The 25,212-nt window shown below is 38.5% G+C and overlaps 1 protein-coding gene across 1 annotated transcript in view; it reads right to left on the minus strand.

The window, feature by feature from the left end:
- Nucleotides 1-25,212, minus strand: part of LOC121931727 (melanopsin-like) — a 70,296-nt gene that overhangs the window by 33,674 nt on the left and 11,410 nt on the right. The window contains exons 2-3 of the mRNA XM_042469707.1: nucleotides 7,333-7,469; nucleotides 3,895-3,911 (exon numbers count right to left, since the gene is read on the minus strand). Coding sequence (XP_042325641.1) covers nucleotides 3,895-3,911; nucleotides 7,333-7,469 — 154 coding nt within the window. The remainder of the gene's footprint in view (nucleotides 1-3,894; nucleotides 3,912-7,332; nucleotides 7,470-25,212) is intronic.

A 25,212-nucleotide genomic window follows, 5' to 3' on the forward strand; every position in this document is an offset into this window, starting at 1 on the left:
CAAGATGGTTAATGAAATCTACCAATATATAACTGAAAATATTGATAGAAATCTTATCTGTGTCTGAGTTACTTATATATTAATTCATACATATAATGGATGTTATTCTGTAGGCTGTCTGGAGCAGAATATTCCATGGCATTCACAAAAGCAAAACATTTGAACAGTGATGCTACATTGGCCAGGATCCAGTTGGGTACTTCAGCTGATGGAAAATACTTGCTTTACATGTACTTTCCATATCTACTTCAGCAGGCTGGGAAAATCTCCAGAATAGTGTTTTATGTGCTGTGTGAGGCTAGGGGGCATTGTGTGGGCATTGTGTGCGGAGGAAAATCACCTCTTCTTCTTTCTTCAGACCAGGATTTTTCTGTTAGTCTGAGGGGCAAAATAGACACCCCTTTCAGCATTAGATCAGGGCTGGACCCTCCTCCCCTCAGCACATAGCCACTCCTTTTAGAGCCAGCAAAAAGCTGCCCTTGCCACAGCTTTTCAGGATTTCTTTGGTGCAGCGCATCTAAAAGCTCCACCAAAGAAAGTGTGACGCTGCCCGCCATCTGGTCAGGTGGGCAGTGTGATGCTGGCATCAGGCAGAGTTGTGGCATGTGGTTGCCTTGCCCCCACTCTGCCCTGATGTCAGCATTTATCACTGTTCTGTTTAGCCCTTAAGTACCAAACTGGATTATTGCCATAAACTCCATGCCATACAGCTATTATTAAAAAAACAACAACACTAGAATCCATCTGTAACTGTGAGTGTAGTCCACTCTACCAAAAGTCTGTGCAAATTGCTTTTATTGCAGATCAAAAAAAATCTCTAGTGATATCTTAACCCATTCTATACTTCTTCAACAGCACTGGATTACCTTCATATAACATCCATCTTCTTAAAGCCACCTTGAGTAAGTTCTGGGCTTCAGTTTTACAGATGCTGGCATTTTGTACTACTGCCTGGTGTTTACATATCTTTAAATGTTAATTGTCAATGGTAAAATGGGTTGACTCATAAAGTAAAGAAAGAAATACAAAACTGAGTACTACTTCTTTAGGTCACTGGGTTAAAGCTAGCCCTATTTAGCATGACCAAAAGTCATTATTATCTGACATATGTTTAGTGATCCATGTAGGATAACTCAGCAATTTCAGTTCACCTAGAACAGAAACCACTGCTGGCATTGAAGGTTCATCAGGACAGCAAGACACTGAATTCGAACTCCTATATGTCCAGAAATCAATCTTTCTAAAAACTCACTTAATGTAATAAGCTACAGCTTCTCTCTCAGTTAATGCATGTTTTAATACCAAAATTCAAGAAAATTCCAAACTCAAGTTCTCTTTTGCTACCCTTAGATAGAAAAAAAAGTGGAAATGTGTGATAAGCAACTACTTAGTCTCTATGGATGTTTTCATATTGGCCTATCATGTTTTTTAAACATGTTTTTCTCAGTTACTGCATAAAAGCACAGAAAAACAAGCACTACTCAGTGCTTACAAACTGTATTTGATGCTGTTATATAAGAGTAGAAAAATATGTAAGACCAAGCAAGCTTTTACACTGGATAAATTCAGAACCATCTCAAATGTGAATTGTTACTTTTTTTCATCAACTAAAGAATCATACTTATACAAGCAATAATAATAAATTCTGACTTACATCTTGCAGGAGTTCACAGAATCTTCAGTGTTACACATAAATGGCACATAGAAATGGGAGTTTGCATTTAGTGAGCTAAGTACAATGTTAGTCTAGAGAACAGAGCCACTGAAACTGAATTGGAATCATACTGGGCACTAAGGGGAAAACATGTTCCTTGTTGCTGTTCTTGTTATGTATGTGCCCTCAAGTCGTTTTTGACTTACGGCAACCCTAAAGCAAACCTATCATGGGGTTTTCTTGGCAAGGTTTGTTTAGTTTGCCATTGCCTTCCCCTGATGCTAAGAGCATATGACTTACCAAAGGTTACCCAGTGGGTTCCATGGCTGAGTCAGGAATGAACCCTGGTCTCTAGAGTCGTAGTCCAACACTACGCTAGCTCTCACATCTTCTCTACTGCAATAGAATTTCTTAAGAGATACCTGCCTTAGCAATCAGTCTTGCAAATTAAGTATGTGCATATTTTCCTAATGCCACCCAGCCAGAAAAGAGGTCACACTAAATGCAAGTTAGTGTGAGAGATGTTATGTGCTCTAACAGACATCTTTCACCGCCAGTGGAACATCTCTTCAAAAATGCAATAAATGTATTGTCTGGTTTACTCACATTATATTCTAAATAGGACTAACTTTAGATTTTCCCTATTATAGGTAAGTGTAACAGACTGTAAGAATGACTCAAGCCGTTATTGGAATATTACACGTACACCAAGATTATTAATGCATTTAGAAGAAAACAGAATATAATCTAACTTTCCTTTAGAGGTCAGAAATGTGCTCACATCTATCTACCAGTATTGAAACAACAACAACAACAAATTTGCTAAAATTTCAATAAAACAGAATTTGTAGTAGTGCTGGTACTAACAAGAATAGGAGGTTCAAAAGTTTCTTTCTTAAATGTTTTGTTTATATTAATTTGCTGTAAGCAATGTGGGCAACAGTTTCAGTTTGCAGCTGGTCCCAAAATTGGCCACCATACTTTCTGAAGTTGCATATCCTTGTAGTACGTGGTCCTAAATATAACCCATTCTGAAACAATCTTCTGCCTGTCAGTTCAGTACCAATCCTTAAAACTGAATCAAGAAACAGACTAGCATATCTTGTTGTTGTAATGTCATAATGCCCTTTGCTCTGTACTGTCTGCAATAATCTACTTCAGTAGGGAGAAGCAAAATAGGAATGTAAACATTCCAATTCTGCTTTGTTGTATTTATGTTTAGATCTGACTAACATTAGATGAGCATGGAAAGGTCATGAGCAATGCAGGTCAATTATCCAGTATGGGTTACTCTATTCACTAATACTGTGCATATATAGCTGTTGGCTATGTTATGTTTCTCTTCTTTTCCAGGAGAAAATTATTAAACCTAAGATCACTCCTTTGCAAAGCACCATGTTCAGGTACATTGCCAAATGCCAATCTTTTCATGACTTTTAAAATTGAACCTGGCCTTTTAAGTTTCTATGCTGCGGCCTCTAGATGTGAGGTAAGGGGAGCCACAGGGCAGAAACAAAATATAGTACTGAACCTTTGGCTTCCAGCACAGCTAAATTCTCAACACATCCAACTTACTTATGCGTATCTTGTTGTTGTTGTTGTTGTTGTTATTTTTAAGATGAGTCTTCACATATTGACTTTCAATATTTCAACAATTGTAAATATCACTCAAAGCAATGTCATTAAGGTTTATTTTCATAAAAATAAATGAGATTTAAAAAAAATAAAAAAATAACCAGCAGTGTTTAACCTTAACACTCCTTGCTTCCAAAAAAACCAAACAAAAAACATGTAAACAAAAAGCAGGCTACTGAAACTTTCCAGCAAAATACATAATCTATTTTCAGCACTAGCCATTTCAAAGCACTTTTAAAGCAAGTATTTTAAATGGTTTATTGGGGCTTGACAATACATTTGCCAAACAGTGAAAAACCATTTAAAGAAAGGAAATCCTTGCTGTTTTTCCCCTGATTCCCACCCAAATTCTGTGGCAAGGGATGCAGCCCCTGCCAAGTTCTCACTGGAGGATGGACAAAATTGACCACCATACCTTCTGAAGTTGCATATCCTCGTTGTACGTGGTCCTAAATATAACCCATTGTGAAACAATCTTGTGCCTGACAGTTCAGTACCAATCATTAAAACTGAATTAAGAAACAGACTGGCAGCCAATGAAAAGTAATGTTTCTGTATCCAGAATGTCTAAACTCAACAGGCATCCAGATGACTACAGTTAGTACCAGCTGAAGCTTCCAACCTGTTTTCAGAGATACACAATGTGCATATACAATTTGCTACAACAGTCTAGCCTTAAAGTGTAAGCACAGCGTGCACAATCAAAGCATAGTTAACTTTGTTCAGATATGTGAACTAGCCTAACTTGGTAAACTGAGCTCCTAGTCAATGACACCATTTCCATAGACCATACCAAGATGAGGAGGACTCCAAAGGTGAGCTCTTTCAGATGTAGTAAAAGCCCCATCAAAAATGAGCCACCAGCCTGCATCTAAACTGTTTGACTTATCTACCCATTTGCCTCTATCTTGATCTGGACTAAATTTCAGCTTCTTTTGAACTTTCCCATCTCAAAATTAATTCCAGGATTTTCAAAGCCATCTTAACTGCTACCACCCCAGTCTTAGAGAGAAAGAAGAGGAGGCAGACCCAGCTCCACCATGTCTAGCCTCAAAGGCAGATGAAAAGCCCTCCTTCTATTTTAACTGCTACTACCCTGGCCTCATAGGGGGAAAAGAAGAGTCAGGCACTGCTCCACCATGTCCTGCCCCTGAAGCAGATGGAGGGCCTTCCCTCCATTCCAACCACCATCACCCTGGCCTTAGAGCGAGAGAAGAACCAGCAGTATCTGCTGACGATCTCCTTCCCCACTGACACTTCTTCTTCTTTTGTGCCATGCCTTTTTAGATTATATGCCTGAGGGCAAGGAACTATCAAATTAGCAATCTGTAAATTGCTCTGAGAGCCTTTGTGGCTGAAGAGCGAGGTATAAATACTCTAAATAAATAAATATTTTTAAAAAGTACTATAAAGATAATGAGAGACAGAGGTGGTCTATCATCTGCATATTTATTTTAGCTGAGCCCCAGGATTTGTCTCAACAATTTGAAGCAAATGGTGAAAAAGTGGGGAGGCAAAACTGAGGCATCAGCTATTCTAAAGGCTAAATGCAGTATACTAATAGTCTCCAGCAGGATCTTCTCGGCTCATCCCTCCAGACAGGAGCCATCTTTACATCATGTCTTTATTGAGTCCCAATGACTCAACAAGCTGCTATGGTCAATGGTATCATTGAGGTCCAAAGTAAATTCTGTCTCACCCCTGAGAAATTCTGCCTTTCTCAGCCACTATCCTCTACTGTCCAACTTTTGCATTTGCTCCTTGAACAACCTATCTTACCTTGGTGCTCACCAGTTTTGATTTTCTCCTGACAATCTGTTGTACTCAGAATACTTGAAACAACTTCAGCTACTCATGTTTCCTGTGGTATTTAGCTTGCCTTCTTCTTTACCCTGGCTTCAACTATATTTGCCTCAGCCTTGGTTATCCAGTAAACTTTTTCATCACTTCACATGCTTAGATTTGTGCCTCACACCCTTTTCTTTGGTTGTCTGAGGGCCAGCAGTGAGACATGAGACACAAAATTATTTTCCTACATGTAATAATTATTTTGATGACAAGAGACGAGTGAGCACAATAGTATTCACACAGTTTCCCCGTTATTTCAAACTCAGTAATCCCTCTATTCTACTAAATGAAACAGAAGTGCATAAACTGACGGAGAGAGAAATCTAGTGGACTCTTAAAAGCATGAAAAGAACTGCACATTTCAAAGCAAGTTAATTAATTGACCAGATACAACAGACACTCACGTCCTCATTACAATTTGATAGGACTCCTATTTTCTATTTGTACCCATGAGAAAAGAAGAACAATCTGGGGAGCATTCAATGGAATCCACAGAAGATACTGGAGACATGTTTCAAAATGCTCAAAAAATTGTCGTTTTATTAGTATGAGGGATTTTGTACTAATAAAACCCCAAGATTTTCAGCATTCTGAGACATGTCTTCAGTTTCTTCTCTGTGTTCATGGTAAATATTCAGATTATTCTTTCTAGATTTCAAAGCTTCTTGCTGCTATTCTAACCATGTACTTGCTTTGTCACTGATAGTAATGAAGGAGGCCTCTTATCAAAGAATCTTGATATATGATGCTGCTATGGTACTATTATGAAAGATTGTAGACATGGGGTAAGGTCAGATATAAATCCTCAGTTTGCTGGAAATGGCTTTGAAACATACAGTCTCTGAAACCACATGCCTTGTAATGTAGAGAATGTACATTCAAACCATTTCTACCTGACTGTGCAATGTTACAAGCTAAGACCACCTGCTTGAAGGCTTTGGACTGTATCATTTGAGAATCTTAAGAAAAGAAAAATGAATATTTCCTTTCAACTGCTACTCTTTTACCACAGTTCAGGAGAGCACATGGTACAGTTACTTGATAAAACTAACCTGGTTTAAATCTGGACCCTGAATAGATGCAAGATCACCTCAGAACCTTCATGTACTCCATCCTGAATTGTGTGATGGAAAAAGATGGAATGTAAACAAATTAATGGGGCTACCTGCCAGATACTAGGGGCTATAGTAAATTTATAAAAGTGGCTGTAGATGAGAAGTCTTTGTTCCTGCCTTTTCCCTGCACTTTAATTCTGAAAAACAAACACAATCTAGGCTATCATTCAATCACAAAAGCAAAGCTTTCTGCACTGTGTTATTTACTCTATTTTTTGTACTTTGAGAAGCAAAATGAAACAGTTGCAACATACAAGTCCAACATCATGTGCTTAAACACATTCGGCTGTGAAAACATATAAGCTGATCTGTAACTATAACTTTTTTAGATGTTTCCTTGGAGATAAGAAACTCCCATACCTCAAGGAGATTTCAGATCTGAGTACAAAATGTCCCTGACATAGGCGGGGTACAGACCGCCGCCGCCAATAGGTCCGCAGGGGAGCCGGAGCCTTCACACGGCCCGACTCCCGCGCGGACCGAAAAAGAAGCTCCAAAATGGAGCTTCTTTTTCCGTCGCATTTGTGACGTAGCGAGGCGCCAGGGGCGCGCTCGCTACGTCACAAGCGGCGCGACGCGTACGGACGCTCAGCGTCCGATACGCAAAGATGGCGCCGGCCATGTAGAAGGGCTGGCGCCATCTTGTACAGACGGAGTCCGTACTAGGCCCAGGGGCGTCTATAAGAGACGCCCCTTTTTTAAAATGGGACGTCCGGAGGACGTCCCAAATGGCGGTGCAGAAAGCACCATAGTCAGTCTACAGCCAGTCCACATGTCAGTGCAGAATTAGATATTCTAATCTTTCTTTGTGAAACAGGAAAGTATTATGTCTTTATTGGAAATATGTGAGATATATTACACAGATAGATGAATCAATCAATGTGAAACACAACGAGTAATGACACCTGTAAAAGCAAAGCATTCTGTATATATTGTGAATGATATATCTCTAATAGTTTTTTTAAAAAAAAGAAAAAAAGAAACAGGAAAGTATTGTCTGAACAGCTTACTAATTTGCTGATTCTTTCCCTCCCCTGTTAAGAAGTATTTGCCTTTACCCCCAACATCTGAAAGCCATACCTGCAAAATGCATAAAGGACAAGAAGGTTCCCTGTAATCCCAATAGAGCCGATTACAAGAACACAAGAGCCTACGGTGTAAAGAACATAGTCGGGAACATCCACTTTTGTTCGGTGCAGAGGTCCCATACTCTGTGTCTTGAACAAAAAAAGCAGAGAAAACAGGACATCACTATAATTAACATGGTTTCAGTCAATGAAATTAGTAACTACAACATATCAAAGCTTTCTGCTTTATTTGAGTCAAACAAATGATTGTGTATGTAAGTGCCTTCAAGTTGTTTGTTGACACATGACCACCCCATGAAATTCATAGAATTTTGTTAAGCTAGGAATAATCAGAGGTGGTTTGTCATTTCCTATTTTTGAACACAGCCTACAGAACCTGTATTCCTTGGTTCCACCATCCAAGTACTAACCAGGCATGACAGAGCATAGTTTCCAGGACCATATAGGATCTTGTGACTTCCAGATGTTACAGCCAGTCCAAAAAATGATAACTGCACTCTTATTTTTAATATGAAAAGTTCAGAGCAGATATTCCTACAGAAAAGGTGGTATTGACTCTGCAATGTTATATTTGCATAACCATATTTCAAGAATTTATTGGGATATACAGTTGATCTGGACCAAGTCTTACTGTTTGCACAGTTGTTTTTCTATTCCTTGTGAAGAAGGAGATCTTGAGGCTACTTGAACACCAATCTTCCTGCCTACTTGAATGTAACACATGCTATACTCATGTTAAGAGGAAAACTATGGGGTCTGCTGTTATTGGCATTGCTTTCTATATATGATGATTAAGAAGGAAAATGGGTGAAGGATGCTACCTAGAGAACCATGATTTTTGAACTGGAATGCCTCTTAACCAATAATACATAAAGAAGAAAACCTAATAAGCCTGTCAGTGGGGAACACATTAGAAAAGAGATACAAATGATGTTGGCTTCCTTCCCAGGTGGGATAAAAAAAGTAGTAATGTAATATACCCCAAGTCTATTAAATTTCTTTATTTTATTTGTTATTTAAAACATCTGCCTACAACATAAAAGTTTCTGTTGGATCCAAAATGGGAAGAGTTCAGAAAGAAAACATTTGAGATTATTATTTAGAAAAAGGACACACAACCTGTGGGCAGTTCCTGAAACCCTATTACCCCTCTCCAGTAAGGTCCCCTGCACCATTTCGTCCTTTGGACCTCCTGTTCTCTTACATTCTCTTTGCTATGGACATATATGCGTAGCTGCTCATATTAAGTTTCTCATAATCCTCTTCAATGGCTGATGTAGCATTTGTCCAGGATACCATGGGAACTCAACATGGTAGTGAGGAGTTTGGTATCAAAGACGTGAGGGGTTTGGTATCAAAAGGCCCTCTTGAACCTGGTACTAGTTTAAGTTTCAAATATGTGACAACTGAAAACAAACTGTCATCAAACCAGAGGCAGTAAATATTTGATTCGGTATCTTCCTTCCTTCCTCCTTCTCTCTCTCTCTCTTGAGTTTATCAGACAAGGGAAATTGGAAGTATAATCCAATGGCAATCTGAACGCAATTATGGGGTTTAACGTTATTGTGTGATAACCCACTACACGCAATTTCGGGCAATGGGAAGTCAGTCCGAACACAATCATGTGGTTTCATGTTATTGCGTGATAGACTGCCACATGAAAATTTGGGCAATGGCATGCTATTTTCAGGCCATGGGAAGCCAGTTCGAATGCAATGCACGTAATTGTGCTAAACTAGCAACTTTAAGTGAATGCGTTCTGGCCCCTCTTTCTTTTCATTCGAATTTAAGAGAAATTCTTCCCATTTGATAAACTCCTCTCTCTCTCTTGTTATTTCTTTCTCTTTCTTACTTATCTCTCAGCCCAAGGTGATGCACAATGGGACAAAATTAAAGCAATATGTTGATTTTAAAAATTTCTCAAACTCCTCAAAATGTTTCAAAACCAAGCAATTAAAATAGTTAGAATAATTTTAAGGATCAAAGGCCATGTAGTACAACTTTAGCTGCCTGCCAGGAGCTCAGAAGGTGTGGAGTTATCTTAACTTCTCTTAGCTAGGAGTTCTACAGTTAGGGTGCTGCTAAGCAAAATCCCAGTCAGGTATGAACACTGAAGCCTCATATAAGAGAAGATGATCTTTCTGATATCATGGGTCCAGGATTTTTATAGGTTTGTAGGCCAAAACTCACAATTTGAATTGATCTTGGAAGAAAACTGGAAGCCAGTGAAGTTCTTATAAACATTGGTATGTACATCTAAGATGTACACTTGAAAACTATCTGGGTCCTGCAGTTTGCAGGTAGCTCCAGATTCCAAACACTTTTCAAGGGCATCCCTGCAGAGAAAATATTATATAGCAGGTTAGTTTCTTTGATTTTGAAACTACAGTCTGTAACAAAATAGAATGATATGCCTAATGGATCACAGTTTTGGCAAGGTGAGTATTAACAGACATATCTGATATGCCACAAGTATATAAGGGCACAAACTAGCTTTTCCCAACAGCATAGTCTTTTGATATTCTGATCTACGTACAACACACATTAGACCCAGAAATGATGGTTAATGACCCAAAATGGTGGGGCTTGTTAGGACAAAACATCTGGATGGCAAATTGGGGGACGTTGGTGTTAAGTACTGTAATGTTAATAATAAGCACATCACTATGCTTGTTTCACACTGGTTTACATTGGTAATATGGTCAGCAAAAAAGGATTGTATGATAGGTTTGTATGTTACTCAAAGTCAAATTTCTGAGAGAAAAACACCAGTATTTAATGTGCTCTCTCTCTCTCTCTCTCTCTCTCTCTCACACACACACACACACACACACACACACAATTAGATTTTACATGTTTCTTCTGTCAGCATTCAGAGCAGCATTCAGAACATTGGACAGTGCTGAGGAATCCATACATTTCCTTTGCCTGAAAAAACAAAAAGCTGGAAACTGAATGGGGGGCAGCAGAAGCTAGTGTGCGATGCAGAGATGCTGAAACATGTAATCTGAACTGCCGCCTTATGTCTCAAATGACTGCATTAATGGATATAAGCTTTTGTGTCAGTGAACTGTTGCGTGACAGGAAGCTTTACATGCTCCAGTCTGTCAAGGAATGATTAAAAATGAGGAATGTTGTTTTGCTGACAGCTGAAGCAATTCAAACATTTAGAGACAATGGCCACCCTGAAGCTTCAAGCTCTCAAATGGAAAACTGATTCTATTCCAGTACTATAAAGGTATAATGGTACTGACTCTGAGGTGAGAATGCACCATGCTCTCAGTTTTATTATTCTTTTTTCTCAGGAGGCTCCTTATCATGCAAAGCAGTTCAAGGAGAGAGTGCATTGGACTGAGCAGAGGAATAGTGAAGAAAAGATCACACCTTCAGGTTGCTTTTCTTACAAAGGTGTCAAAAATATAAACATCTGCATCTTTTAAGTCACTGAAAAAAGCAAATAGATTTTGAATGGAAAATGAATGAGAAGGAAAGGGTTCACTAGAACTCAGTCTCAATCTTGTCCTTCTCCCACATCCCCAGGGGGAAAATCATGGCAATACACAGCCTACTACATTCTACCTTATAAAATCTATTTTTTCTAAATGTAAGCAGAATTATGTGGTTCTTGCCTATCCTGGCAAAACAGAGTGACAGTGACTTTGTAGATGTACCAAAGCAACTAGGGCAGAGCCTGGAAAAGTTGTCTTTAGGATTACAGCTCCCATAATACACATAGATCCATTATTGGCTGGGATTCTGCATATCAATGTCCAAAAAGATAATTTTTTCAAAGTTTTGAGTTAGGTTTAGTAATTTATGCCAGATGGTAGTGTATAACTTATACTGTCAGCCATCTTTAGCCATCATGTATGTACTTATCATTTTCACATAGAAGAAAACAGAGTAGCCTGATACATGAAGTCATTTTATGGGAATAAAATGGCACAACAGCCCAATCATTTATCAGTGTGCTTGCATGTATGCATGCATACTAAACTATACACCTAACTACGTTTCAAGGACGGAGCAGCCATGATTGTAATGGTCTCCAGGATGTTTCACACCATTTGCATTGGCCTGTTACAGACAGCCAAAATAAAGCTGCTTCGAGTCACAGTGGAGGTATGGTGTTTGAATGATCCATGCGTCCTAAGAGTCCAGAAGCCACACCAAAGCTGCACTCCAGTACTTAGGGCTGGAGCGTGGCTTTGGTGCAACTTCTGGACTCTTAAGACGCATGCATCATTGAAACACCATACCTCCACTGTGACTCGAAGCAGCTTTATTTTGGCTGTCTGTAACAGGCCATAGATTACTATGTATGGTTTCATGAACACGTTTCACATTAGTATACACTTGTCCCTCCATATTTGCTAGCATTAGGGGCACAAGATCCCTGTGAATATGGAAAAACTGCAAATAACAAAAACATGTTTTTACTTGAGAGGATACCTCTCTAGGAATCTCTAGGTCCTCCAGTGCTACTCTGTGGTCAACGTCCAACAGACACTGACCATAGAACCGCACTGGAGGAGCTACAAATGCCTTGTAGAGTATTCTCTCTAGGAATCTCTAGGTATTTCAGTGCAACCTTTAGTTAAAGTTGACCAGTTGCACTGGAGGACCTAGATATTCCTATAGAGAAATATTAGTACGATCCATGAATAATCAAAGCCGCAAATATCAAAGCCGCAAATATGAAGGGATGAGTGTATTTAGAAATATTAGCACAGGTTTTCAAGAGAGCAAAAGACATAAACACGGGGGGGGGGGGGGATACAGTTTTAGACCTTTTCAGTAGGTTTGAGCAGTAGGGTGAAGAAAAATAGAAGTTGTTATTGCTTTGTGCTATAATAATTTACATTTACATTGTCCACACAAATATTAAACTATTATAAAGTTTTTCTGTAAACGGGAGTTTTAATGCAATGCAAGCAATATTAATTCAAATCCTTTGATTTTACAGGCTAACACAACTTTGTTTTAGCAAGTCATTCCTGATTTAACCAAACAGGCTGGAAAAAAACTATGCAAAATTGATTGAAAACAATGAGGCTGAAGATCTTAAGCTAGGCAGAAGATCAAGGCTGCATATGATTTAAAAGTTTTGAATATGCAGGGTTGTTTTTTTGTTTGTTTGTTTGTTTTTACAAAATGTGTGATAACTTTCAGAACAAAGCACATATGGTATAAAGGGCGAGTTAGCACTTCATCATTGAGAATCAGTGTAGTTCAGTGATTCAAAGCTTATCTTGAATACAGTGGAGCACAGTGGCTCTCATGTCAATGGGATAGTAAAAACACTTTCACTTGTACTTTGATTTTCAAAGGAGCTATCCAAAGTAATGAATTGTATCTCCCAAATACACTTGTTCCTCCACATTTGTGGCTTTGAATTTTGCAGATTTGATTATTCACTGATTTTATTAATATGTTCTCTCTAGAAATATCTAGGTCCTCCAGCACAACTCTGTCGTCAACTTTAACCAAAAATTGCACTGAAGGACCTAGAGATTCTTAGAGATGACACTCCACTAGGCCTTTGTTGCTCCTCCAGCCCAATTCTATGGTCAATGTCTGGCAGATGTTAACCACAGAGTTGCACTGGAGGACCTAGAAATTCCTATAGAGGTGTTCTCTCAGGTAAAAACAAAGTGTTTTTGTTATTTGTGGTTTTTCCACATTCATGGGGGTCAAACTAAGACCCAGATGGATCCATTGCCTCACTGACATGGAAGTCTATGAAGAATTCACTGAGGCTATAAACTCACTGCAGAAATAATCCAGATAGACACCACTATAACTGCCATGTCCTAATGCTATGGAATTCTGGGAATTGTAGTTTGTGGTGGCACCAGAACTTTCTGATAAAGAAGGCTAGGTTTCTCCCAGAACTACAGTTCCTTGAATTCCATAGCATTGAGTCATGGCAGTTAAAGTTGTGTCAGCCTCGATTATTTCTACAGTGCAGATGCAGCCTGAATGAATTCTTAGAATTAAAGACACTGCTGTGTGTCTGTGTGTGTGTGTGTGTGTGTGTGTGTGTGTGTGTGTGTTGTAGTGCTGTGTTTAACATGTTCATGCAACTGTTTTCAGTTTGGAAAAGCGAGGGTGAAAAAACCTTCAGTAAATAAATTACTGAACTTTAACGCCTATGTGTTAGAAGGTCTAAGGGTATACTGAGACAAGGTCTGTAAAACCACTATCTCTATTTTGAAACAAGTAAAAGAATATAACTGATTTTAGGAACTTATACCATGTAATGCTGAATTTCAGCTTGGCAGTGCACAAGGAGAACAGCTCAATTTAAATGCCCAGTGTTACCCAGCAGTAACCCCTGGAACTCTGGTATATTGACTCTCATGAATCAATGTGTGAGTGTCTCCATGAATTCAGCTGTTTTATATTTAATAGAACATGACAGCTATAAATGTGGTTTGCACCAAAGCATCAGAGTACACAGCACTAATCAATACAAATAAAAATGGTACCTAGGGATAGAGCTTATATTGGTGCTTTGCTGTTTGCTGAGTTCTTTGTCTAGCTTTCTCTCCCCATCAGATCTTTACCACTTAGAAACTCAGGAAAGAGGTACTCCCAAATGGCATGTCTGCTTTAGTAAAAAGACAAGTTGGTGGGACCCGCAACAACAACAAAAAATGCTATTAAATATATACTTTTGAAGAAATGTTTTGTTTTTTTTAAAAAGGGAAATCCAGAAAAAAAATTAAAAATCTTAATAAATCCTTAGGTATGAACCACAGTTGTTTTGGGCTCCATCCAGACTCAAACAAAATCCATTTAGCACCTTTAAGCAATGGATACTCAAACAATGGCTTGCCACTGTAGGCTTGGGTGTAATATTTCAGACCACCCATGAATTGAGACCAGGGTTATAATAAAAGGCGGAGCCTTATGGGCCCAACCTGCCAACATGTGGCAGACCTAAGCTATCTAAGCTGTCTTGCCCCCTCATCAGCCTCTTTTGTGAGTCTGCATCCTGCCATCCCACCCTCAGGGGCCATGTAAGGAATTTTCTCCCCTTTTCCCGGGGTTTTTTGCCTATCTCATACTGTTTCTAGGGACAGGTAATGGTCTTAGGGCAGGATGTTAAATAGGTTTCCCCTGGCCTAAATGGGGGTGGGGGAACAATCAGTGTGTGCCTAGGCACCCTATTGAGGTGAAAGGTCTGGATCGGGGCAGCTTTTACATGTCAAGGGCCATAGAGGCTGCTCGTGAAACAGCCTTTGGGGAAGATATGGGGGTTTTGCCATCTCTTACAAATTCGAGGGAGTTTGGGAGAGCATGCCTCATATCTACCTCCCTATGACTGGCTGAGGATACAACCCAAGGATTCGGTTGCCCTCAGAGTCTGGTGTTTTTGCCCTATAGGTAGGCTGAAGAGGTAATCTAGGTAAAGACACCTGGCTTCAGCTGAACTCGCATCAGGATTTCACTTTCTCGGAAGTTTACAGTTATCAGTTGGGGTTTAAATAGGTTTTAGGTCTAATAAAGGCCCATTTATTTACATCCAATTTACGTGTCTGGCCTCTATTTCATGGTGGGGGACCAAATGCACAAATGAGGAAAGAACACCTTTCTCCTAAACCATTCTCTTACCATGCTATAAAATAGCAAGAGGTACATTGTTGCTATGTAACAGGAAGAAAGAAAGTAAAAGTGAAGACCTTTCCTTCCCCGTTGAAGTCTCACCATGTCATGTGAGCAAGAGAGAACCTGGTTTGTTTCTTAATCTGCTGACAGAGCAATTAAGTCCCCCCCCCCCCAGCACACCGACAGCAACTCAAGCAGGCCAATTTCCATTTTCTTATTCCTGGTTTCCCTCCTTCCTTTCACCTTTCCCTTTTTGTCTTTCTTTTTCAGCATACATTCTGTAAGTCTTGGAAACCCACAGGCAACTAAGTGTCCAAAATCCCAAACTGAGAAGCCTGGGTCTAACACATAATGTGTTATCAGAGAGGGAATTGTTAAATTATATTTCCTTATTTTATCCACTATGTCCTCTGTGTATAAACTGTGCAAAGTTTAATGTATAAACTGGATTAAGGTAACAGATCCATAACTGACTCACAAGCCAGTGCTATGTTCTAGTACAGAGCAAAATGCTCATCACCCCAAAAGGGAACAAATCAACATGCTGTTATTATACCAGAACTCATTTGTGAAGTCCAGCTATGGCATTGCAGCATCAATACATTGACACACCAAAACTTATATACGCTGTCTCTCTGTGTGTATGTGTATTAGAGAAACAGAGAAGAAGCATACAGAGTTTGGAAAGGGAAACAAAGACAACAACAAGAAACCCCCATACATTACAATTCTGCCCACAACCTGATGAGGAGACTCTTGTGTGTGTTCCAACATTTTGAGGGTTTTGCACATTCTTAATGTAACTCCCTTCTGTTCAAGGTCTATTAAACTTCAAGGTCCATTTAACTTCCATTTACTTTTCAAGACATTTTTTTAAAACACAGACTTTTAATTAGTCAAGATGTTTGAGGACTGAACTACAACTTTGGAGACCCACTTGGCCAAGGAAATCCACTGGATGACCTTGTGCAAGTCACATTTTCTCAGCCTCAGGGGAAGGCAATGGCAAATCCCCTTCAAAAAATCTTGCCAGGAAAACTCTCTGATCGGTTTGTTTTGATAGGAAACAATTGGAAGGCACACAATAACTGACTCTTGACAGGCCACCTAAGTAACAAGTGCCTATTTGGCTTGTAACCATCAAGTACGCTAATGGCTTCTACATGTACCTTTTCTGGATTTAGTCTAAAGATGCTATCCAAGGGGCCACACTAAAGTTCAAAGTAAAATGATTCACTAAAAAGGTAACCACCATCCACAACTGGAAAGAGTTTAATTAAACAACTTCTACCAGTTTGCTCTGGTCAAGATTTGTCCACATGTAACACCTGAACGGCATATATAGAAACAGATGATTCATCTCAAATTCAGAACAGCCCCACCATTAGTGATGTATTAGATTATTATCATGTCAGAACAGTACTGTAAAGTGGCCATCAGAACCTCACCTTTCACGTCAAAGAAAAGTGTTTATAGACTATACAAATGCATTAGTCACTGCATTTGTGAAAGTAATATGACATGCCAATGAAAGGAAGGCAAAAACAAACAAAAAATCCACTAAATGTATTGTTTTGCCTTGTGATTCTAAAACAGAGACAGGATTTTTATTTTATTTTAATTTTTTTGCAGCTGAAAGTAGTAATTTCAGAGAACAAACACTGCAAAGTAACCACAAGATATCTATCAAAATGGTAATCTGTCCATATGAAATGATATTAGTTTTAAAAATACTTGCAAGTTAACCATTCCCTTCCATCCTGATGCTGAGGCTGCATCCACGCAGCAGAAATAATGCAGTTTCACACCACTTTAACTGCCATGACTCAATACTATGTAGTTTTGTGAAACATTTAGCCTTCTCGGTCAGAGAAATCTGGTGCCACAAGAAACTACAAACTCCAGAATTCCATAGCACTGACCCATGGCAGTAAGTGGTGCAGCACGGATAAAGCCTTTGTGATCTTTGGTAGAGAAAAGACAGCTGGTTTCAATGTGTGTGTGTGTGTGTGTGCTTATCTATGTGACTTAAAGTCAACAGCTGATATAAGGTGAGCTCATGAATTTCATAGGGCTTTCTTAGGCAAAAAAAATTCATTTGTGGTTTGTTATTTCCTTCCTCTAAAATATATCCTACTGCACCTGACAAATGTTCCAAAAAAGCTCACGAAAAAGCTAATATAACACTATTTAAACAAACAAACAAACAAACAAACATTGAATGATAATTATCCAAAATGTTACAAATCTAGAAGACACCCAATGACAATATGTAGTGTCACAATTTTTAAAGACTGCTTACATTTTCATTTGTATATTTGTGTTTGCATATATGTGCGTGCATGCAAAATGACTGGTCAAAATGCTAGTGAAGTTTAATAAGATAAAAGGTTTTGTGGGTTGAGTCTCAGTGAGACTATAGTCTTAATGGTCTCTTTAGTTGTGAACGTACTTTTTAGATCAACAATTTATACTTTTTTCATTCCAGGCTGAAAAGTAGAATTGTTTGCTCCTTTACTGTTTAACAATTTATTTCCTAATTGCTGTTGATCAGATCTTCCCAACAAAATTCACAACAGAAAGTATGAATACATGCATTTTTTTTGGACTGAACAGGAAGTATTTTGTACTGTATTCGGCAAAAGCATTGCAGCTAGTCAGGGTCATTTATTTTCCATTTGTCTGTTCTTCAGACCATGGTCCAGGTATATCTTGTTAATAAACTAAGAACACATTCTGAAAATATATTAGGACCAATATAGCAAAGTTCAAATATTCACATTTAGAATACTGAAATCCAAGTTTCAGCAGATGAAAGCTAATGATGAATATCATTTTTAAGAACTCCAAAAAGATTTATTTATAACCCAAGCATAAATATAACTGATGTAAATTCAACAAAGTTCAGAAATGTTTAACTTTCTAGTAAGAAATCTTGGAGTGATATACTTTATGTTAAAATACAAAAAAGATTAGCAGCAATGTGTTCAAATGCAAGAGCTCATGAAGTAGTGCAATACAACAAATGTTGGCACTGAGGAAGCACAGCAAAACACCAAATTAAATGAATTCAATCATGTTGATGTGGCAGCCATCATGTGCAGCCTTGTAAGACTCAGATGTAGGTCAAGAGGAGGGATGCAAAAGGGGCTAGGCAGGGAAGCAACAACATGACCCCAATTCTTTCTCTGTTAACAGCTGGCAAAAGCTGAGTAGATACCCTGTCTTAGTTAGTTAGAGCCAGCAGACGGAAGGGCAAATGAGCCCCTGAAGACTGGCTATAGTGAAGCAAAGATGAACAGAAAGTGGCAGACCCATAGTGGCCAAAGCTATAGCCTGAAGTTCAAAATGGAAATAATTTGCCTAAAGGCCTGCCACTAATATCAGTTAGACAGCAGTGACAGGTAATCAGTAGACTGGTGGAGATTCCCCAGGCAAGAGGCAACATGATCTCTTAACTTCCAGAACAAAACAGAGCCCTACACAGCCACCTAGACATTGCTTCTTTTCTTCCACCTAAGTGAATAAATGACTACTTTATTACTACAACTACCGTTATTCAGTCTATTAATACCTCATCCTCCCACATAGAAATCTAGATAGCTAACCCTGTCAAAATGACAAATGATACTCGTATCACCCAATTCACGGGAGATCTGTTCAGGAACCCACCCACCCTATGAATCAGAAAAAATGCAAATACTCAAGCCCCATAGATTTTAATGGCTATGTGCTCCTGCACATGTGCCATTTTGTCCCTCCTTGCTTATCATCCATGAAGGACTGAAACCACGGATGGCAAGTCTGTGAATGGGGAGGGACAAGTACACAGGTATCTGAAATGAATGATAAATGTCTGCTATAAAAAAACAATAAAAGCAATACAAACAAGCAGTGAGGTCTCATAAAGGATCACTCCACAATCTAACAACCTAGCACTTTTTTGAACTTCTCAAGGTAGGTTCTTGGCAGTTTGGGCAAAAAATAAATAAATGGGGGGGGGGGTGAATAGGTAGTCTCTGGCAATAGGTAAGGGAGCTACTTGAAAGAATTTAAGCTGCTCACTCAGTCTATTTGTGCTGCTGGTTCCTAGGTCTACATATGACAGAGAAGGTGCTGGAATTCATTTGTAGTGGATTAAAGACAAGACCTGTAGTCTCAATGGAATCACATGAGTTCCCAGGGATCAGAGCTTTGTGGATGCTAACTAGCCAATATACAGAAGTGGGATGAAGGCTACAGCTTTGTGGAATAGCACATGCTTTGTATATAGATGCTACTTGATTAAGTTCCAGGCATCTTCTATCAGAGCCAGGTGTCAGTCCTACATAAAATGCTGGAATCCCTATACCAGTCAGTGTAGACAATACTGGACTACATGAACCACTGATCTGACTTTGTAGTGGTCAAACATTGTGCCTGGTGATTAGCTAAAACCATTCTCAGAATTTCCACTATTTGTCCAGCACTGTTATTGGGAGCAAGAGAAATAGCGGTTTATTCATATATATTTTTGCCTGACAGCTCTTCAGATATTTGAAGACAGCTATCGTGCTTTTCATTATTTTACTCCTCTTCCTAAACTTCCATAGCAGTGCCAGAGTAATTAATACTCAGATATCAACATAACCCATTTAATATATTGTCTATTAATAAAGCTATGGTGAAAGATCCTATGCAACATTCAAACCAGGTCTGACTGTTGGAATGAGGATGCATTACTAAAATGAGAAGTTATCCTCTGGAATGGTGCTATTTGTAAATAGCAAACAAAACATTCATGGCAAGAGGCCGACATTCGTGAAGCTTCCTTCCAAAAAAAGCATGGATTTACAACTACACAACAAGATGGAAAATCCAGTTCAGCCCCCAGCTTTTCCCATAATGCAATTACCATGGCAAGTGAATAAAAATAACTCTGTTTTCTAAATGGGCCATGCTGGGAGCAGGGAAGGGGGGGGGATGAGTGAAGCCAAAATTTTACATATTCGTTACAGAAATGTGGAAGGGCAACATATAGAGGCAAAAAAATACATTTTTAATATGTGCTATGTAATCATAACCACAATTTTCTTCTCATCTTAATTTAAAACTTCTTGTTCCACTGTAGCCTCTTACTTGTAAGAAATTATATGTACAGAACTACATTGTGAGGGAAATGTATACTGTAATACCACGTACTTTATTAAACAAGAAGCATGAAAGGATAGCCATACATGTCAAAATTATAGTGAATGTAGGTCCTGAGCTGGTTACAATTATGTGTCCTTTCTTCTGCCACACTTTTAGTGCCTCTGTTACTTTTCCTAGCAATGCTTATGCAGCTATCATTAAGGCATCTTTAAGTAATAATTTCTACTCCTTGATTCACATTGTGTTCCAGAGCCATTACTACCCCCCCCCCCGACCCTGCCTGACATAATATAGTTTTGTTTAGTTGAGATAGCTGTGCTTGGAATCAACTAGACACCATGGCTCTTTATTTAACAACTCACAGGTGGTGCAGTATCTTTACACCATTCTGTATAATGAATGCTTTGCATAAAAGAATGGCAAATCATGGTGAAATATTCTGAGGTACTGTATTTTCTGGTGTGTGACTACTTTTTAACCCAGGAAAATCTTCTCAAAAGTTGGGGGTCATCTTATACGCCAGATGTCATATTATAGAGCAGGTGCTGAAACGTCCAAGCTGGACTGGAGAACCTGTGGTCCCCGCATATGGTGGTGGGAGCTCAAAAACGGCTGCGGCCGCATCCCCGCCATATGCGGCAATCGTATGAAAGCAGCTACCGCTCTGATAGTCTTGGAGACAGGGAGCACTGGACAGGCAGAGAGAGCTGACCAATCCAGGCAGCCTTTGTATACAACAAGGTTTCCTGCTAAGGACCTGCATGTCATAAGCATTTTAATTTAAATTATCATATTGAAATCAAATCTGATGTTTTTTAAATTTTTATTTGGTGTGCATTGGAAGAGGGGTAGTCTTATACAGTGAGTACATCCCAAACTCTATATTTTAACTGGAAAAGTTGGGGGCTTGTCTTATATGCCCAGTAGTCTTATACGCCGGAAAATACGGTATATACCAGCAGAGGTAGTAAGTAGAGGAAATATGAAGAAGAGAAGTTAAAACTAAAAAAAATAGTTTCCAAACAATAATATGAAGACACTTTCTCTTCTGAAAAAAGCAAACCCCAGTTGCAAGTGTGACTTTTGATTCATTCCATTAAGTCCACAGCAGCCTTCATTACATCTTCAGCATTATAAAACCAGACTTCTGCAACACACTCAACATGACATGGCAGCTGAAATATATTCATAAATCTCTGCTAGTATAGAAAGAGGCATGCTGTAAAACATGGTCTGAGACCAAAAAATTATTATACTTATTTCTGCATCATCTTCACCAGTTTCCTGTTGTCTTCTGAATAGAATTCAAGATGCTACTTTTCAGGCTATTAATCCCCAAATAGCTTCACTAAATATACAGTAGAGATAGCCTTTCCCATGTGGCTCATTTTAAGATCTGCTGAGGGCACCAATGATACTATCATTAACCATACTTAAGTGCTATGGGAAAGAAAATCAGCAAGTTTCAAAATGCTGTTTTCCTTCCTCTCTCTTGGTTTGACTGGCCTCAAGAAACATCAACTTTCATTTTAAAATTAACTCCTATTCCCCAGTGACATATATATCAGCTTCTGATATTTTGCAGTTGTCCCTAAGTTATGAAATGTCATCGCACTGGTTTCACCAAAGAGTGAATATATTTGAGAACATTACAAGGCTTAACATGGTTGAGAGAGACAGTGTTCTGTAGTGATTTGTGCATTGGACTAAAGCTAACAATAACAAAACTTCGTTGAACTGGGTAGAAACAGGACTAACTGGAGAAAACCTTTTTCCTTATTTGAAAACCTATCCAAAGAAGAAAAATCAATTTGAATATAAATCTCACAAGTACCACTCAGTGTAATTTTAAAAACTACAGCAATAAAAAATCCACTAAAAGCAAATAAAAAAGGCCAACCATCAAAATGCCAATCAGTCCAAAGCACAACAGTTTATTATTATGCAATGGCATTACAAAGTACTAGATTAAAATCTGTTATATACGTTTGAACATGTTTTTATATTGTTTTGCTAAGTGTTTAATATAATTTAATACATTCAAATGGGATACCTTGGTGAGATCTACTGATTATGATTACCGTATTTTGCTTCTCAGATTAATTTTGTGATAGTTAAAAGCAGCAACAATAGACAAGTAATAACTATCCAATAATAATAATAATAATAATAATAATAGATTATGGCAGTGGCAGCATTTTCCCAGTCTGGGACTCAAGGTGGCTTATAACAGTTAAAAAAACATAGTTGAATAAGCAATTAAACCATCATAAAATTAAAAGCACTTAAAACCTACCCGAACAATAATTAAAATCTCTTGCATTATACAAGGCCTGCCAGAATAAAAAAGAGTTTTACCTGTTTGTGAAAAGATAGTAAGGGAGCACCTGCCTAGCATCTCTAGTAAGGGAGTTCCAGAGCCTGGGGGCAACCCCTGAAAGCCCTCTCCCATGTTTCTGTCAGATGTTGCTGTGAAGGTAGTGGAACAAGGAGCCAGGCCTCCTCAGAAGACCTCAAAATAAGGGCAGGTTCACATGGAATAGTATGGTCATAGCTTGGGACCTGAATCATATAAGGCTTAATAGGTCATCAGAACCCCTTTGAATTTTGCCCAGAAATGGATGGGCAACCACTGGAGCTGTTGCAATAAGGGAGTTTTGTGTTGCTTGTAGCCAGCCCCAGTTAACTATCTGCCTGGAACTCTTTGGACCAACTATAGTTTTCAAGAACTCCTCAAAGTTACCCTCACGTAGACTTTGTTCCAAATAACTAAAGAACACATCTCACCAACCACATACTAAGTGACCTGTTTTCCAAAATGCTCAGCCATAACTGGCTGTTCCAAGAATTAAGTTCAATAAGCCTCAAACTCACCACTTCTGTCATTACATTAGCTAGGGGTGTATCCACACGGTAGAAATAAAACAGTTTGACCCCACTGGCTGCCATGACTGTGTCCTACAGGAGATTTGTGGTTTGATGGGGCACCAGAGTTCTGATAGACCAGGCTGAATACCTCACCAAACTACAAATCCCAAGAATGCATAGGATGGAGCTGTGACAAAGTGCTTTATTTCTGCAGTGTGGATACAGCAACAATTTCTCCAGTAGTAAATAATGGTTTCTTCAAACATGTCAAAAGCAGACCAGGGTTATTCTCCTGACAAATGAAAGATTAAATGCCCCACAGTTCTACCAAGCTCAGATATAACTAAATTTCTTATATTATTATTATTATTATTATTATTATTATTATTATTATTATTATCATCCTTTATTTATAAAGCGCTGTAAATTTACACAAATTTTAATGAGTTTAAAAGTGGGGGGGCAATGCTTTCAATCTTCTCCTTAAAGTTACATCTAAGATGAGAGAAGAACAGAAAGATGGAGATTCATCCTCCAGAGCATTATGGTATGGTTGTATACTAAAATGACAATTGCATATAGTTTGAAAATCCATTTTCTTGTTAGTTTTGTCATTAATGACAGAGGGCAATATCAACAGCAGGAAGACTTTGCTCACAATTTATTTGGGAGTTTAAGCATGATTTTTTAAAATTATATAATTAAGTAGTTCATATTCAAAATGTAGCTAATGAAAAATAAGGGAAACATTACATTGCCCTGTAGTCAAAAAGCTCTCAGAGCAGTTTAAATATATCAATAGTAAACCTCTGCTGTTGGGTTTATAACAGAGGAAGGAATCATGTGGCCCTTGAGATGTTGTTGCACTGCAACTCTGAGCCAGGCCCCCACTAGCTATTCTGACTAGAGCTGCTACAAGTTGCACTTTAATAGTATCTGCAAGACCACTTGATTTCCACTCCTAGTTTATAATCCAAAAGACATGAAACACACACAAGGAGATGGAGATGAAAAAATTAAAAAGCAAATCCAGGCTGAAGTTGTTATGCTTTTTATGACTCTCTAAGATAGACAGACAGACAGACAGACAACCTGATAGAATAGACACCAAGTAAATGACAGCTGGATAGAGCCAGAATATCTGTATAGTTTGCCAGGGATATGTTGGAACAGAAACAAAGTTTTGTGACATCTTCAAGACTGACACATTTTATTTGGCCTAAGATTCTTAAAAAATTATGTTAATTTAAATCTCATTTATATTTACTTTTGAAAGCTCTTCTTACCCTAGAGACATAAGCAGTCTTCAAAGTAAGTTTGCAGTCTAGGTTTCTTTTTAGAAAACAAAAGGGAAATGGGTCCAGTAAAACTTGGTAATAGCAATTGTTTATTTAATAGAAGAGATGACAAACCAAATTGCTACACAGAGTGCCAAAGATAAATGTCAAAGGAAATGCTATACAATAGAGGGAAACAAGAAAGAGTGCTACAATCTGATAGATACTGGGTTGTGGGTGAGGTCCCATTCCTGCCTGTGGCTGGGAAGTTCATTGTCTGAAACCCTGAAGAGCTGCTGCTAGACCAGGTTGGCAACACTTAGCAAGATGAGGCAAGGATCTGCCTCAGTAATTGGCTACAATTTTTACTAACAGTTACTTTTAACATATGCCCACTTTGCAACTCCATAAAGGTTTTTTTTTTATTTTAAAAAATAGAGTTTAAATTTATTTAATTCCATAGGGTACATCTGGTCTAATATCTGAGTAAATTGCACACACTAGAGTTACCACTTGGAAGTTGCATTTCAACAATACCTTCATAGTCATAATATTTGAAGTCCTGTTCTAAGGGATGTTAAATTTTGTTCAGTTGATTCCTTGAAGGAACAAACAAACAAAGGTTTGGCTAACCATTTGATAAGATAATGTATAAATGAATATTCAAGGGAATATATATATTTAAAAAAAACACCACATATGACCATATATGCCTTCCTAAGCTGTTTTTGCAGCAGCCTATACTTATGTATGGTGCTCCCCATTTTTGCTCCAGCTACAAGTTTTATGGCAAACCACATTGCAGAAATTGAGCTGCAAACTGGGAAAACCTCTTTAATACAAAATTTTCCTGATTGTTTCAGTGGGCTTTCTTGCAGTTCATCACTGCATTTTGCCAACAATATGGGGGGGGGGGGGCAGCTTTGACAAGTAGGAGAGGACAGCCCCTGTAGTAAACTAATTTGTCTATCTCTGATAAA

The sequence above is a fragment of the Sceloporus undulatus genome, chromosome 5 (assembly GCF_019175285.1).
Source record: "Sceloporus undulatus isolate JIND9_A2432 ecotype Alabama chromosome 5, SceUnd_v1.1, whole genome shotgun sequence".
In the NCBI taxonomy this organism is placed as follows: Eukaryota; Metazoa; Chordata; class Lepidosauria; order Squamata; family Phrynosomatidae; genus Sceloporus; species Sceloporus undulatus.